The sequence below is a fragment of the Macaca nemestrina genome, chromosome 9 (assembly GCF_043159975.1).
Source record: "Macaca nemestrina isolate mMacNem1 chromosome 9, mMacNem.hap1, whole genome shotgun sequence".
NCBI classification, from domain to species: Eukaryota; Metazoa; Chordata; class Mammalia; order Primates; family Cercopithecidae; genus Macaca; species Macaca nemestrina.
Genome location: NC_092133.1, coordinates 18,359,957 through 18,378,248, shown reverse-complemented (window position 1 = coordinate 18,378,248; position 18,292 = coordinate 18,359,957). Strand labels below are relative to the sequence as shown.

Below are 18,292 nucleotides of genomic sequence, written 5' to 3'. Positions count from 1 at the left end.
TCACACTTTATCCATTCATCCATGTTTGGTATTTAGGTTGATTCTATATTTTGGCTATTGTGTGTAGTGCTGCAATATATTAATACATTGGAGTGCTGATGTCTCTTCAGCATACTGATTTTATTTCCTTTGGATGTACACCTGATAGTGGGATTGCTGGATCATATAGTATTATATTTTTATTTTTTGAGAAACCTCCAACTGTTTTTGATGTAGCAATTTACATTCCCATAAAAAATGTCTAGAGTTCCCTTTTCTCCACATACATGCCAGCATTTGTTTTTTTCACTGTCAATTTTATAATTTACTCATGGCTGTTTAGGAGCATGTTCTTTAATTTCTATCTATTTGTACAGTGTTTGAAGTTCCTTCTCTTTTCTTCTAGTTGCATTTCATTATGGTCAGAAAAGATACATCATATGATTTTGATATATTTAATTCATTAAGACTTTTTTCCCTGACATATTAGCTATCCTGAAGAATGTTCCATATGCATTTGAGAAGAATGTGAATTCTGCAGCTTTTGGATGGAGTATTTTGCATATGTGAAGTCATTTTTGTCTTAAATTCAGTTTATGTCCAGTGTTTCCTCATTTATTTTCTGTGCCGATGATCTGTCCATTGCTGAAAGTTGGGTGTTAACATTCCCCTACTACTGTTTTACTTTCTATACCTCCCTTTTGATCTATTAATGTTTGCTTTCTCTATTAAGTTACTCCAATGTGGGTTACATATAAATTCTTAATTGTTCTATCCTTTTGTATTGATTCCTTTATCAGTAAATATTGACCTCATTTATCTCTTTTTATAGTTTTTGACTTGAAGTCTATTTTGTCTAATAGAAGTATAGCTAATCCTACCTACTTTTGTTTTCCATTTGCATGCAATATGTTTTTGCATCTCATTATTTTAAGTCTATGCATATTCTTAAAAGTGAATTGAATTTTTGGTTGGCAGTATGTAGTTGGGTCTTGTTTCTTTATTCATTGACCCACTGTTTGTCTTTTATTTGGAGAATTTAAGCCCTTTACATTCAAGGTAGTTATTGGTAGGTAAGGATTTTGTACTACCATATTGTTACTTGTTTTCTAGTTGTTTTGTAGAACATTTCTTTCTTTCTTCTTCTCTTACTGCCACCCTTTGTGTTGAGTGATTTTTCTCTATCAATATGATTTGATTTCTTGCTTTTTATTTTTAGTGTATATATTATAGCCTTTTGGTTTTTGCTTACCTTGAGCCTAACAAAAAAAAACTTATGATTTTAAAAGGCTATTTTGAATTGATAAGTTAATTTTGGTCTGAAGAAAAGGAAAAACCCACTCTATTCTTTAACTTCATTACTCTTCTACATTTTGCATTTTTGAGGTCATAATTTATATCTTATTTTGCTTATCCCTTAACCAAATCATTTTAGTTGTTATTATTTTTATTTGCTTTGTTTTTTAACCTTCCTAATAGGGATATAAGTATTTCTTGACCCATGATTACCATGTTAGAGTATTCTGAATTTGTTTAGGTATTTATTTTTACCTGTCAGTTTTATAGTTTTGAACTTTTTTTGTTACACATTAAGATTATTATTTTTTCTTCTAGTTTGAACAACTCCTTTCAGTATTTTTTGTAATGTAGTTCTAGTTGCAAAGGTTTTCTTCAGCTTTTGTTTATCTGGGAATGTCTTTATTTCTAATGAATAAATTTGCTCTATACAGTATTCTTGGCAGGCAGTTTTGTTGTCTTTGAATATGTCATCCCACTCTCTCTTGGCCTGTGGGGTTTCTCCTGGTAACTCTCCTGTCAGGCATATTGGAATTCTTTTATGTGTTATGTGCTTTTTTTTTCTCATGCTGCTTTCAGTGTTCTCCATCTTTGACTTTTGAGAGAGTGGTTATATATGTCTTAGGGTTATCTTATTTGGATTGAATCTGTTTTGTTGCCTTTCACCTTTCTGTACTTGAATATTTATATCTTTCTTCAGGTTGGGACATTTTCTGTTATTATTTTTCTAAATAAGCTTTCTTCCCCATTTTCATTTTTTATTCTCTTTTGAACACTAGTGATACACAGATTTGCTCTTTTGACACTGTTTCATAGAACCTCTGTGTTTTTCTCATTGCTTATCTTTTTTCTTCTCTGAATGTATATTTTCTGATAGCTCGTTTTTGAAATCAATGATTCTTCTGCTTTGTCATTCTGCTATTGATGCACTTTACTGCATTTTTTCTTCCTTTCTTTCTTTCTTTCTTTTTTTTTTTTGAGATGGAGTCTTGCTCTGTCACCCAGGCTAGAGTGCAGTGGCGCAATCTTGGCTCACTGCAACCTCCGCCTCCTGGGTTCACGCCATTCTCCTGCCTCAACCTCCCAATTAGCTGGGACTACAGGTGTCCCCCACCATGCCTGTTTAATTTTTTATATTTTTAGTAGAGACAGGGTTTCACCATGTTAGCCAGTATGGTCTCGATCTCCTGACCTTGTGATCCGCCTGCCTCGGCCTCCCAGAGTGCTGGGATTACAGGCGTGAGCCACTGCGCCAAGTCTTCATTTTTCATTTCGTTTATTATTCTTTTTAGCTCCTGGATTACTGTTTGATTTTTAAAATTATTTCAATTTGTTGAATTTCTTTAACAAATTCTTCATTTGTTCCACTGTGTTGTATTGACATTGCTGATTTTTCTTAAAGCAGCTATATTTTAATTCTTTGATTGCCTATGATTTATGTGCATATGTTTAGGATTAGTAATTGCCACCTTGTTTTGGGCATTTCATGAGGCCATCTTTTCCAAGCTAATCTTTCTTCTTCTTTACATGTGTCTCTGTATGTGTTTTCATGAATTAGGTATTTTTTTCCAGTCATTGCAGTCTGAATTTGTTTGTGACTGTTCTATTTCGGTGGCCTTGTTGATATATTCTGAGCGGACCCTTGTATTTCATTTTAGTGCTAGAAGGTGCCCTGAGCCCAGCTTTGACATGATTGTCTAATGCAGGGTCCAAACTCATTGTGATCGTGGGAGATCCACATTGGGTGCCCAGGCCATGTAAGAGATCAGGGTCAGACCCTCACATATGAAAGATTGTAGACCATCCATCTGACATTGTGGCACTCACAAACATCCTCTGTGGTGTGGCATCCTCTCCGCTAGGGATGGTAAGCCATACCAAGTTCTCTGTGCTGCCTGTTACTAGCCCTACTCTCTTTCTTTTCCATAGGTGGCCTCAGGTGGTTCAACCCCATTGTACTTGTGGTGCTCTTTATGGGATGATGCAGAAGCAAATCTCCCATGGAGGGGTTCAGGATGGTAGAGAAGCATAATGCCTACCTCCAGCTTCTTCTTTTGAGTGTGGAATCCCTGAGTCCTGGAGGCCTTTCTGCATATAGTACTCTAAGGGCTTGGGGATGGGGTGCTGTGGTCACAGAAAACTGATTCTCTTACTATCAACCATACTTTTACTAGTCTGTAGTCCAGAGAGGCTTCACAGCCTTACTTGTGCATTCTGGGTTGTTTTTTTAGCCCCTGTGAAAGCAATTGTATGTGTAGGTGGTTATTCAAATTGATGTTTCTTCATGGGTATGATTGTTGGAGAAACCTATTTTGCTGTTTGCTCTGCTTCCTTGAGTTTAACATTGTGATCTTTGTAAATATAATGCTATGTATTAATTGCTTCTCTTGATTTGTCGTGAACATTATTCCTTGTTATTAAATTTTCTCATAATTTTTTCATAATGTAATATGAAGTTTAAAAACATATTATAATTTTTCTCAGTTTCATAAAGATGATGATGAGCATTTTTTTCATAACTGCATATTATTTCTATAATGCATTGCAATAGAGTTGCACCTCTAAGAATTTGTGTGAAGTATTTGGTTTTACTCTTTTGTATGTCTGTTTCTTCACATGCTAATTTATTTTGATGATCCTATGCTAGCCTCCTGGGAATTCCTCTCACTTTCAGATTTTCTGGATATAAGAGGCCATTTTGCATGCTAATTAATATCCTTTTTTTTTTAAATTCAGAGTTCCATGTATGTATTTGTTTCTGTGATTGATTAGCTGTGTCACTTTGTGTAGTTGCTTAACCTAGATTTTCCCATCTTAGAATCAGTCCTAAACACAGCAACTTTCACATAGCATTGTTTTGAAGATTAAATAATAAAATTCATGTGTACCATTTGGTCCTCTTTCTGGCCAAGGCATGGTGTTTACAATGTTTAAAAATTGATGCTTATGTGCACTTACCAATCAGAACAGATACCAACTACAAACAATTGGCATCAGCAGAATATTGGCTTTCCTCATGGAGTGAGAGAGAGCTCTATTAAATGCTAGTTGCTATCATAGTTGTAATAAGTGAAAATAATCATGAGGTTGACAAGATGATTTTTGGCCAAGCAGTTACCAGACTAAGTTAATCTTATGTCCCAAATAGGCACAAAAAGCAGGAGCTTTCATATATGAACTTTATTCTGAAATTTTTGTAGTCTGCTGTAATATTAAAATCAAAACATAGAAGTCTCAGTTATACAGATATAGAAACAATCTAATACTTTATATTTCATTCTGTGTAGTTCAAACTTAAATAGACTTTTAGTTAAGCCTTGAAGTTTTTCTTACCTAAAGAAGATACACATTTATGCAAATTAATTCAAAAGTACCTTTTTTTTTTGTAAGAAGGAGTCTTGCTCTGTTGCCCAGGCTGGAGTGTAGTGGCACAATCTCGGCTCACTGCAACTTCCATCTCCCAGGTTCAAACGATTCTCCTGCCTCAGCCTTCCGAGTAGCTAAGATTACAGGCATGCACCACGATGCCTGGCCAGTTTTTTTGTATTTTTAGTAGAGATGGAGTTTCACCAAGTTGGCCATGCTGGTCTTGAACTCCTGACCTCAAGTGATCTGTCCACCTCGGCCTCCCAAAGTGCTGGGATTACAGGTGTGAGCCACTGTGCCTGGCTCAAAAGTACTGTTTTTAATAATTTTACTATTAGTTTACTTTAGTAAGAATCTGTTGGCACACAATTTTCTATATTGATTGATTCTTTATTATATGTTAATATAAAAGATGAATTTTAGCATTCTTTATCAAAGTTATAGTATTTAGCCTTGTGTTTATATAACTTAGCAGACATACCATTATTACGAATTTTTAAGGATTATGCTAAAGATTATTCCCTCTTTAGCTATAACTTTTATGTTCCAGGTCATCTTTAACCACAGCATTGTAAAGAGGTTAAGGTAAAATATCAACACATGATTTATGGTACACATTATCTTGCATAAAACTCTGAGCTATATGTGTTATTAATTTTTAAGCAAAACTTGGAAGATGCCTTTTGGAGATTTTTACAATCCAGCTATTTAAGATACGTTCTTTGTTTTGATAGCTATTATACTTGATATTATGTTAGATATTTGTAATACTTTTTACTGTTTCCTTTAGCTTGCCAGTGTAATGGACATAGCACTTGCATCAATAATAATGTGTGCGAACAGTGTAAAAATCTCACCACAGGAAAGCAGTGTCAAGATTGTATGCCAGGTTATTATGGAGATCCAACCAATGGAGGACAGTGTACAGGTAAGTTTCTTTTAAGCAAATTTTAGTGTATTTTTACTAAGGAAAAGATAATTAAGAAAGCAGCGCCTGTTGTGGAGAATATATATTACTACAGAAAAGTTTTTATTCAGTTTTGATATGTTTTCTAAAGTAATATATATTAGAAACTGCGAACTGTAAAAATTCTGTAATATACTTGCTTCAGAAATATTCCTTTTTCTTATTTCAAGATGAAGGCATGTTTCTTATTGTAATTTATCAAATACAGATAAAAGAAAAAAACTACTATCTCACTATTCAAAAATAATCATTGCTGATAGTTTTTTAGTAAGTAGTAGTTTATTGTTTTGACTTTAGAAATAATAATTAAAAGTTAAATGTGTTTAACTTACATCAGGTAAGATTTTTATTGCACAAGGTGATAGTATGGAATAGTATTTAGGAGAGTATGGGTTTGGAACCAATTCTGGGCTGAAATCCCAACTCTGTTACTGTTCAAATGTATGACCTTGTTTCATTAACCTCTCACTGTCTTATTTTTCCCATATGTAAAATGCAGATGATGATAATTCACTGAGTTGTTGTAAAGATCGAATGAGATTATATGTAATATAGGCCTTAGGAATTGAAGCACATAAAAAAGAGCATTATAAATGCTAGCCATAATCATCACATTCTTGTTTACTAAACCCTGCTTTCCTCCATCTTCCTCTCTATTCTGCCACTTCTTTCTCCTACGGTAAATGATATTTGACTTTTAAATATAATTTCCTTTTAAAGTAGAATTTAATAGAAATCCTTCATTATCTCTAGATTGGAACTTATGTTTTAAATTTTTAATCTACCGTCTCTAAATGGAGTTTGCCTACATAGCACCCACAGAAATACATCATTGACTGTCAAAATGTGAGGTATTTGAGGGAGTGGAGCCTGACTTTGGTTAGATAATTTTTTTTTTTTTAACACTAGCTGCATATTAGAACCAGCTGGAAAGCTTTTAAAAATATGGATGTCTGGGCCACTTTCTAAAACAATTAAATCATTATCTGGGTTGTGGTTCTAGGGTGATTCTTGGGTAATTGTTCCTTTTAAATGTTTCCCAAGTGACTCTAATATGCACTCAGAGTATGAGATGTTTTCATTCACATTACAATTTGTCTCTGTAAACTGTCATGTATTTAATATAAAATTGTGTATGTTTTATTTTAATTTTATGACAATTATTTTAGATATATTTTTCAACGTATTTTCATGCCCATATGTAATTAGTTCATTCTGTAATTTACTTAATGTATTTGTTGGCATTTATATAATGCTTCTAACCATAACTCCAATTCTAGAGAATGACTTTTTAACAAAGTGAAACCCACAACAGACACTTAACTATGTACAGTGTTGTGCAACTATCTGATTTTTTTTCTATTTTTTTTAGACAGAGTCTCGCTGTGTTGCCCAGGCTGGAGTGCAGTGATGTGATCTTGGCTCACTGCAACCTCTGCGTCCTGGGTTCAAGCGATTCTCCTGCCTCAGCCTCCCGAGTAGCTGGGACTACAGGCGCCCACCACCACACCCGGCTAATTTGTTTTTGTATTTTTGGTAGAGATGGAGTTTCACTGTATTGGCCAGGCTTGTCTTGAATTCCTAACCTCGTGATCCGTTTGCCTCAGCCTCTCAAAGTGCTGGGGTTACAGGTGTGAGCTACCATGTCTGGCCATTTTTTAAAGTTTTTAATTAAAAAAAAATTCAAATTTTAATTTTGTGGGTATATGGTAGGTCTACATATTTATGGGGTACATGACATGTCTTGATACAGGCATGCAATGTGAAATAATCACTTCATGGAGAATGGGGTAACCATCTGCTCAAGCATTTATCCTTTGTGTTATAAACAATCTAATTACACTCTTTATTTCAAGTTATTTTAAAATGTACAGTTAAGTTATATTGACTATAGTCACCTTATTGTTCTATCGAATAGTAGGTCTTCTTCATTCTTCCTATTTTTTGTACTCCTTAACTATACCCCCTGCCCTCCAGCCCTCTAACTATTGTTTTTGTACCCATTAAGCATCCCTACCTTCTCCCCAGCACCCCATTACCCTTCCCAGCCTCTGGTAACCATCATTTTACTCTCTGTGTTCATGAATTCAATTGTTTTGAATTTTAGATTCCACAAATAAGTGAGAACATGCAATGTTTGTCTTTCTGCGCCTGTCTTATTTCTCTTAACATAGTGATCTCCAGTTCTGTCCATGTTGTCGCACATGACAGGATCTCATTCTTTTTTATGGGTGAATGCCATAAAAAATATATACCACATTTTCTTTATCAATTCATCTGTTAATACAGCAGTCCCCAACACTTTTGGCATCAGGGAGTGGTTTTGGGGAGGACGGTTTTTCCACGGATGGGATGGTGATGGGGTATAGTTTGTGGATGAAACTATTCTACCTCAGTCATCAGGCATTAGTTAGATTCTCATAAGGAGTGTGCAGCCTAGATTCCTCACATGTGCAGTTCACAACAGGGTTTGAGCTCCTGTGAGAATCTAATGACACCCCTGATCTGACAGGAGGCAGAGCTCTGGCCTTAATGCTTGTTCACCTGCTGATCACCTCCTGCTGTGCAGCTGGTTCTTAACAGGAAGTAGACTGGTACCAGTCCATACCCAGGGGTTGGGGACCCCTGTGTTAATGGACACTTAGGTTGCTTCCAAATCTTATCTATTGAAAACAGTGTTGCAACATAGGAGTGCAGGTATCTCTTTGATATACCAATGTCCTAGTTTTAAGGTTTATATCCAGCCAAGGGATTGCTGGATCATGATTGCTCAATTTTTAGTTTTTTGAGGAACTCAAAACTTTTCTCCATAGTACTTGTACTAATTTACATTCTCACCAAAGTGTACAAGGGTTCTGTTTTCTCCACATCCTCACAAACATTTGTTATTGCCTGTCTTTGGATATAAGCCATTTTAACTGGGGTGATATCTCATTACAGTTCTGATTTGCATTTATCTGATGATCCATGATTTTGAACACCTTTGCATATGCCTTTTTGTCATTCGTATGTCTTCTTTTGAGAAATATCTATTCAAATATTTTGCCCAGTTTTTGATTGGATTATTAGATTTTTTTTCTGTGGCATTGTTTCAACTCCTTATATATTTGGGTTACTAATCCTTTGTCAGATGGGTAGTTTGCAAATATTGTCTCCCATTCTGTGGGTTTTCTCTTCACTTTGTTAGTTGTATCCTTTGCTGTGCAGAAGCTGTTTAACTTGTTGTAATCCCATTTGTCCGTTTTTGCTTTAGTTGCCTGTGCTTACAGGGTATTGTCAAGAAATTTTGGCCCAGACCAATGTTCTGGAGATTTTCCCCAATGTTTTGTTCTGGCAGTTTCATAGTTTGAGGTCTTAGATTTAAGTCTTTATACCATATGCTTTTTATATATGGCAAGATATAGGGTCTAGTTTCATTGTTCTGCATATGGATCTCCAGTTTCCCCAGCACCTTTTATTGAAGAATCTGTCTTTTCCCCAGTATATGTTTTTGGCACCTTTGTCGAAAATGAATTCACCGTAGCTGTGTCGATTTGTTTCTGATTTCTCTGTTCTGTTGCATTGGACTGTGTGTCTGTTTTTATGCCAGTATTATGCTGCTTTGGTTACTATAGCTCCTTAGTATAACTTGAAGTCAGATGATGTCATTCCTTCAGTTCTTTTTGCTTTGGATAGCTTTGGCTATTCTGGGTCTTTTGTGGTTCCATATATATTGTAATATATATTTTTTCTATTTCTGTGACAAATGCTATTGTTATTTTGAGAGGGATTGCATTGTATCTGTAGACTGCCTTGGGTAATATGGACATTTTAACAATATTGATTCTTCCAATCCATGAATTGATTCTTCCAATGCATTTTTGGCGTCCTCTTCAATTTCTTTAATTAGTATTTTATAGTTTTCATTATAGAGATCTTTCACTTCTTTGGTTAATTCCCAGGTATTTAATTTTATGTGAGGCTATTATAAATGGGATTAATTTCTTAATTTCTTTTTTATGTTGTTCACTATTGGCATATAGAAATGCTACTGATTTTTGTATGTTGATTTTGTATCCTGCAATTTTACTGATATCCGTTCTAATAGGTTTTTATGGAGTCTTTAGGTTTTTCCAAATATAAGATCATATTATCTGGAAAAAAGGATAATTTGGCTTCTTCCTTTCCAATTTGGATGCCCTTTATATCTTTCTCTTTTCTTATTGCTCTAGCTAGGACGTCCAGTACTATGTTCAATAACAGTGGTGAAAGTGGGCATCCTTACTTTGTTCCAGATTTTAGAAGAAAGCTTCTCAATTGTTCCCCCTTCAGTATGATACTAGCTGTGGGTCTGTCATATATGGCTTTTATTAGGTTGAGTTGTGTTCCTTCAGTCCGCAATTTTTTGAGGGTTTTTATCATGAAGGGATGTTGAATTTTTATCAAATGCTTTTTCACTGTCGATTGAAATGATTAGATCTTTTTTATTCTTCATTCTGTTGATATGACACATCACATGGATTGATTTGCATATGTTCAACCATTCTTGCATTCTAGAGGGATAAATCTCACTTGGTTATGAATGATCTTTCTGATGTATTGTTGAATTTTGTTTTCTAGTATTTTACACCAACATTCACTAGAGATATTGGCCTGTAGTTTTCTTTGTTTATTTGTTGTTGAGAGTCTCACTCTGTTGCCCAGGCTGAAACGCAGTGGCGTGATCTCGGCTCACTGCAACCTCCACCTTCTGGGTTCAGGTGATTCTCCTGCCTCAGCCTCCCGAGTAGCTGGGACTATAGGCACATGCCACCGTGCCTGGTTAATTTTTTTTTATTTTTGGTAGAGATGGGGTTTCACTGTGTTAGCCAGGATGGTCTAGATCTCCTGACTCGGGATCCGCCTGCCTTGGCCTCCCAAAGTGCTGGCTTTACAGGTGTGAGCCACCGCGCCCGACCAGTATTCTTTCTTTTCCCCTTCCTCCCTCCCTCCCCCCTCCCTCCCCCCTCCCTCCCCCCTCCCTCCCTCCCTCCCTCCCTCCCCCCTCCCTCCCCCCCTCCCTCCCTCCCTCCCTCCCTCCCTCCCTCCCTCCCTTCCTTCCTTCCTTCCTTCCTTCCTTCCTTCCTTCCTTCCTTCCTTCCTTCCTTCCTTCCTTCCTTCCTTCCTTCCTTTTGTGTGTGTCGTGTGTGTCTTTGCTTTTAATATCAGGGTAATATTGGCCTTGTAGAATGAGTTTGGAAGTATTTCCTCCTCCTCTATTTTCCAGAATATTTTGAGTAGGATTGGTATTAGTTCTGCTTTAAATGTTTGGTAGAATTCAGTTGTGAAGCCATCGGATCCCAGGCTTTTCTTTATTGGGAGAATTTTTATTATACCTTCAATAACCTTACTTGTTATTGGTCTTTTCAGGTTTTGGATTTCTTCCTAGTTCAATCTTGATAGGTTGTATCTGTGTAGGCATTTTTTATTTCTTCTAGATATTCCAATTTTTGGCATGTAGTTGTTCATAGTAGCCACTAGTGATCCTTTGAATTTTTGCAGTATCATTTGAAATGTCTCCTTTTCATTTCTGATTGTATTTTGTGTGTGTGTGTCTTCTCTGTTTTTTCTTAGTTTGTCTGGCTAAAGGTTTTTCTATTTAACCTTTCAAAAATCAACCTTTTGTTTCATCAGTCTTTTTTTTTATTGTTTTCTTCACTTCAATTGTATTATTTCTGCTTTGATCTTTCTTATTTTCTGCTACTAATTTTGGATTTGGTTTGCTCTTCTTTTTCTAGTTCTTTAAGATGCATCATTAGATTATTTGAAGCTTTTCCTCTTTTTTTTTGATGTAGGCACTTATAGCTAGATGCTTCCCTCTTAGTACTTCTTTTGCTGTATTACATAGGTTTTAGTATGTTATGTTTCTATTATCATGTTTGAAGAAAATTTTCAGTTTCATTCTTAATTTCTTCATTGAATCTCTGGTGATTCAGGAGCACATTGTTTAATTTCAATGTATTTGTAAATTCCTCTTGTTATTAATTTCTAGTTTTATTCCATTGTGGTCAGAGATGATGCTTTATGTTATTTCAGTTTTTTAAAGATGTTTTACAACTTATTTTGTGACCTAATATATGGTCTATACTTGAGAATGATCCATGTGGTGAGGAAAATAATGTGTATTCTGCAGCTGTTGGATGAAATTTTCTGTAAATATCTGTTAGATCTATTTGGTCTATAGTGCAGATTAAGTCCCGTGTTTCTTTGTTGGTTTTCTTCAAAGAAAGATCTGTCCATAGCTGAAAGGGCAGTGTTGAAATCTCCAGCTATTACTTTATTGAGGCCTATCTCTCTCTTTACCTCTAATAATATTTGCTTTATATATCTGGGTGCTTCATTGTTGGGGGTGTGTGTGTATATATATATATTTAAAATTTTTTTATCTTCTTGCTGAATTGACCCCTTTATCATTATATAGTGACCTTCTTTGTCTATTCTTTTGTTTTTCATCTTGAAATCTATTTTGTTTGATGTAAGTATAGCTACTCCTATTCTTTTTTGGTTTCTATTTGCATGGGATATCTTTTTCTATTCCTTTATTCATAGCCTACATGTGTCTTTATTTGTAAAGTATGTTTCTTGTAGGCAACAGATTATTGAGTGTTCTTTTTCCAATCTGTTCAGCCACTCTCTCTCTTTTGATTGAAGAGTTTAGTCTATTTACATTCAAAGCTATTATTGATAAGTAAGGACTTACTTCTGCCATTTTATTATTTGTTTTCTGGTTGTTTTATGTTCTTCTCTTCCTTCTTTCTTTCTGTCTTCCTTTAGTGTAGGTGATTTTTTCTAGTGATATAATTTAGTTTCTTGTTTTTCATTTCTTGTGTATCCATTGTATGTTTTATTTTTGTTTTGAGGTTACCATGAGATTTGGAAATAGTACCTTATAACCCATTATGTTAAGCTGATAACAACTTGACACTTTTTGTGGTCCTCTCTTCCTTCTTTCTTTCCCTTCTGTCTTCCTTTAGTGAAGGTGATTTTTTTCTTGGTGATACGATATAGTTTCTTAGTTTTTATTTTTTTGTGTATCCATTGTATGTTTTTTTGGTTTGAGGTTACCATGAGTCTTCTAAAAAGTATCTTATAGCCCGTTATTTTAACCTAATAACAACTTGACACTGTTTGCATAAACAAACAAGCAAAAAGAAAACTAATAAAAACTCTATACCTTAACTTCATCCATCTGCTTTTTAATTTGTTGTTGTTTGTATTTATATCTTATTTTACTGTCAAGTCTTGAAAAGTTGTTATTATTTTTGAGTTGTTCATTGTTTAGTCTTTCTATGTAGGATAAGAGCAGTTTACTCACCACAGTTACACTGTTATAATATTCTGTGTTTTTATGTGTACTCACTGTTACCAGTGCATTTTGTGTTTTCAGGTGATTACTTATTGCTGATGAATGTCATTTTTTTTTTTTCTGTTTGAAGTACTCCCTTTAGCATTTATTTTAGGACAGGTCTGGTGATTATGAAATCACTCAGCTTTTGTTTGTCTGGGAAGCTCTTAGTTCTCCCTCATGTTTGTAGGATGTATGTATACTTCAAATATATACATTTTAGGATATATATATATATACACATTTCAAATATAAAAGTTGTCTTCCTTCAGCACTTTAAATATGTCACGCCACTGTCTCCTGGCCTGTAAGGTTTCCACTGAACAGTCTGTGGCCAGATGTATTGGAGCTCCACTGTATGTCATTTGTTGCTTTTCCCTTGCTGCTTTTAGGATCCTTTCTTTATTCTTGATCTTTGGGAGTTTGACTGTTTAAATGCCTTGATGTAGTCTTTTTTGGATTTAATTCTGTTTGGTGTTCTATAACCTTCTTGTATTTTGATATTGATATTTTTCTCTAGTTTGGGAAGTTTTATGTTGTTATCCCTTTGAATAAACTTTCTACCCCCATCTCTTTCACTTCTTCCTTTTCAAGGCCACGAGCTCTTAGATTTGCACTTTTGTAGCTATTCTCTAAATTCTGTAGATGTGCTTCATTGGTTTTAATTTTTTTCTTTTGTCTTTTCTGACAGCATATTTTCAAACACCCTGTCTTTAAGCTCACTAACTTTTTCTTCTGCTTGATTAATTCTGCTATTAAAAGACTGATGCATTCTTCCATATGCCAGTTACATCCCTCAGCTACAGAATTTCTCCTTGATACTTTTTAATTATTTCAATCTCTTCATTACATTCATCTAATAAAATTCTCAATTTCTTCTCTTTGTTATCTTGCATTTCTTTGAGTTTCCTGAACACAGGTATTTTAAATTCTCTGTTTGAAAGGTCACATATCTTTGTTTCTCCAAGATTGGTCCCTGGTGGCTTATCTACTTCATTTGATGAGGTTATGTTTTCCTGGATGGTGTCGATGCTTGTAGATGTTCTTCATTATCTGGGCATTGATCAGTTAGGTATTTATTGTAGCCATCACTGTCTGGGCTTGTTTGTACCTGTCCTTCTTGGGAGGCTTTCTAGATATTTGAAAGGACTGGGATATTATGGTATTAGTTGTATCTGCTATAGAGGGGACCCTAAGCCCAGTAACACTTTACTTACAAACTCATAGAGGGACTGCCTTGATGGTCTTGGATAAGATCTGGGAGAATTCTGTATCACTAGGCAGAGACTGTTGTTCTCTTCCCTTATTTTCTCCCAAACAATCAGACTTTCTCCCTCTGTTCTGGGCCACTTAAAGCTGGGGGTGGGTGGAGTGACAAAAGTACCCCTGTGGCCATCACCAGTATGACTGTGCTGGTTGGACATGAAGCCAGCACAACACTGGATCTTGCCAACAGCCTGCTGTATCCACTCACTGGTTGCTTCCTGTGTTTGCCTAAGGTCCTGGGGCTCTACAATCAACAGGTAGCAAAGCCAGCCAGGCCTGTGTTCTTCCCTTCTGGATGATGAGTTCCCTCAGGCCCCTGGTGGGTTCAGAGGTGCTATACAGGAGTTAGGGACTAGAGTTAAAAACCTTAGAAGTCTACTTAGTGTTCTGTTGTACTTTGGCTGAGCTGGCACTCAAACCACAATATGCAGTCCTGCCCACTCTTCCCTCCCCTTTCCAAAGGGAGAGGAGCCTCACCTCGTAGCCACTGCCATCGAAGGCCATGTGGAGTACCGCTTGACTACAGCTGATGATCCCTTAAGGCCCAAGGGCTCTTAAGTAAGCTTAAGGTGAATGCTGCCTGGCTTGGGACTCACCTTTCAGGGGAGTGGGCTACCCTCCGGCCTAGGGTAGGTTCAGAAATACCATCCAAAAGTCAAGTCCTAAAATTGGGGACCTCAAAACCCCACTTGGTGCTCCATCCACCTGTGACTCTGTTTGTTCCTATGGTGCAAGGCAAAGTCTCATTTACTTTTCCCTGGGCTTTTCTCAAGTAGAAGAGTTTTGCTCTGTAACCACTACAGCTGGTAATGTGCTGAGTTTTACCTGAAGCCAGCAAGTCTCAGAGGCTCACCTAAGACCCTCAATATAGAATGTGGTATTGCTGCTGGTTATTCAGGACCCAAGTACTCCTCAGTTAACCAGGTGATGAATGCTTCCAGGACTGGGTCCTTTCCTTCAAGTCAGTGGGTTCCTTTCTGGCCCAGTATGTGTGTGGAAATGTCATCTGGAAGCTAAGACCTGGAAGGAGGGCCTCATCATTCTGACTGGTGCCAAGACAAAGTCCTCTCCACTTTTCCCATGCCTCTCCTCAGGTGGAAGTTAGGGGTCTCTTTTGGAACCACAATTTGTGCAGTCTGGGGTTAGAGGAGAGGTGATGCCAGTACTCCCTTAGTCACCCCATCTGCTGTCCCAGCAGGTCCTGTGCCCTGCCAGTTCACTGTTTCTGGGCCCAGTTCAGCACTAGGACTTGCCTAAGAGTTGTAGTCCTTATGGCCCAGACTGCCTTTCACGTTTACTTAGAGATGCAGAGCATTTTAGCCCTTGGTGGTGAGGTCACTGGGAACTGAAGTTCAGACTGCTACGATTGGCAATTTTCCTTTTTCTCATGTTGGTTTACATGCGCCCTCTATAGGCGGGTGTCCCCTGAGTTTTGTTCAGTTCTCTCCTTTCTACTATAATAATAGGACATCAGTGAGTTCAGTCCCTCAGGATTGCTGTTTTCTCCCTCCTTTAGTGCCCAGAGATATTCTCTGCACCGTATGATGCCACTGCAGGGAGGTGGGAGAGGGCTGATGTTGGCAATTGGAGACTTTTTTAAAAAATCACTTCAGTGCCTCTTTCACTGATAGAAGTTAACGCCAGGTAGTATGAGGGCTCACCTAATTTTTGGTTTTATGAGGGTGTTTTTTCTTTTAGATAGTTGTAAATTGATGTCCCTGTTGGGGGGGACGATTGATGGAACCTTCTATTCCGCTATCTTGCTCTGCCTCTCTATCACCTTTATCTATTTCTTAAACATTTTTATCATCCTAAAAGGAAACTGTGTACTCATTAAGGAGTCACCCCAGCCCCTGTCAACCACTGATCTGCTATCTGTCTTTATGAATTTACTTATATTCTAAATATTTTACATAAATGGAATCACACAATATGTAACATCTCGGTACTTCCTTCTTTCACTAAATGTAATGTTTTTGATGTTCATTCTCATTGTAGCAAGTGCCAGTCCTAATACCTTTTTACAGCTGAATAATACTGTGGTTTTGATTGCCATTTCCTTAATGATTAAATATTAAGTATCTTTTGATGTGCTTGCTGGCCATTGTATCTTAATTTGGAGAAATACTTATTCAAGTACTTTGCCTGTTTAAAATAATTTGTTTTCTTAAATTTTGGAAAAATATACACAATATAAAATTTATCATTTTAAGCATTTTTAAGTATACAGTTTAGTGGCATTAAGGACATGTGCATTGTTTTGCCACCACAATTTTCATTCCTCTGTAAAACTTTTTAATCTTGTAAATCTGAAACTCTATACCCATTAAAAAATAGCTACCCACTCCCCCTACCTCCTTCCAAACCCTGAGAACTGCCATTCTACTTCTGTTTCTGTGAATTTGATGGCTATAGATACCTCATGTAAGTGGAATCATGCAGTTTTTGTCCTTTGGTGGCTAGCTTATTTCTCTTAGCATAATGCCTTCATGGTTCATTTGTGTTATAGCATGTATCAGACTGTCTTTCCTTTCTAAGGTTGAATAATGTTTCATTATGTATTAGAACATTCACAATGTTGTACAGCTGTCACCTTTATCTAGTTCTTACACACATGATATTTTGTCTGTCTATTTATTCATTGATGGACACTTGAGTTGCTTCCACCTTTTGGCTGTTGTAAACAATGCTGCTAAGAATATAGCTTACACATATCTTTTTGAGTATTTGTGTCTTTTCATTAGCCATTTCTTTATCTTCCTTGGAGAAATGTCTATTCAAATCTTTTGCTTATTTTTAAATTTTTTTTGTTGAATTGTAAAAGTTCTATATATCTTCTAGATACGAGGCTCGCATCAGATACATGATTTGTGTTTTCCACCATTCTGTAGGTTGTCTTCACTTTTTTGATGGTATCCTTTAAAACGTAAAAGTTTCAATTTTGATAGTTTATCTATTTTTTTAATTTTGTTGCTTATATTTTTGGTGCCATATCTACAAATCCATCGCCATATGTAACATCACAATGATTTTTTTTTTGCCAACATAGGCAAAAGGAATATATAAAAGGCTCTATTAGCTACAAAATGTCTTAAATTATTATTGTTAGTTTTATTATTCTAACAGGCAGAGTGCTTTTAGGAATATGTTCCCTTTTAAGGATGATACTTCTCTGCTAGGTTGGAGACTAGTTATTTCACATTAATTTTTGTTACTGACATTATACATTTGACAAGCCAAAGTACAAGGCAATGAAAAATTAAATAGAGTGAATAATAGATGCCTATTATATTCACTGTTATACTTTCTCTGGTGGTTTAAAAAGTTTTTTAAATAATTCTTTAAGAGTTTCTATGTTTCTTAAAGTTGGCAGGAAATATTTTGCTCTCTATGACTTCTTTTTTCAATGAATAAAAAAGGCATTAAATTTTTTATTTAATATTACTAAAGGTTAAAAGACGGCTTAGAACCAAAATAGTAACTACTGTTTTGTTTTTTTTTATTATACTTTAAGTTCTAGGGTACATGTGCATAACGTGCAGGTTTGTTACATACGTATACTTGTACAATGTTGGTGTGCTGCACCCATCAACTCGTCAGCACCCATCAACTCATCATTTACATCAGGTATAACTCCCAATGCAATCTCTCTCCCCTCCCCCCTCCCCGTGATAGGCCCCTGTGTGTGATGTTCCCCTTCCCGAGTCCAAGTGATCTCATTGTTCAGTTCCCACCTATGAGTGAGAACATGCAGTGTTTGGTTTTCTGTTCTTGCGATAGTTTGCTGAGAATGATGGTTTCCAGCTGCATCCATGTCCCTACAAAGGACACAAACTCATCCTTTTTGATGGCTGCATAGTATTCCATGGTGTATATGTGCCACATTTTCTTAATCCAGTCTGTCACTGATGGACATTTGGGTTGATTCCAAGTCTTTGCTATTGTGAATAGTGCCGCAATAAACATACGTGTGCATGTGTCTTTATAGAAGCATGATTTATAATCCTTTGGGTATATACCCAGTAATGGGATGGCTGAGTCATATGGTACTTCTA

General features: G+C 36.2%; 1 protein-coding gene across 6 annotated transcripts in view; it reads left to right on the top strand.

Annotated features, from left to right (window-relative positions):
• LOC105467216 (attractin like 1) overlaps window positions 1-18,292 on the top strand; it is an 882,222-nt gene that overhangs the window by 250,981 nt on the left and 612,949 nt on the right. For 5 of the 6 annotated variants that reach the window (XM_071069067.1, XM_011716729.3, XM_011716724.2 and 2 more), the window contains one exon: window positions 5,432-5,569. The exons of the other annotated variant lie outside the window; for it this stretch is intronic. In XM_071069067.1, the coding sequence (XP_070925168.1) occupies window positions 5,432-5,569 (138 nt within the window). The remainder of the gene's footprint in view (window positions 1-5,431; window positions 5,570-18,292) is intronic. 6 annotated transcript variants of the gene reach the window in all.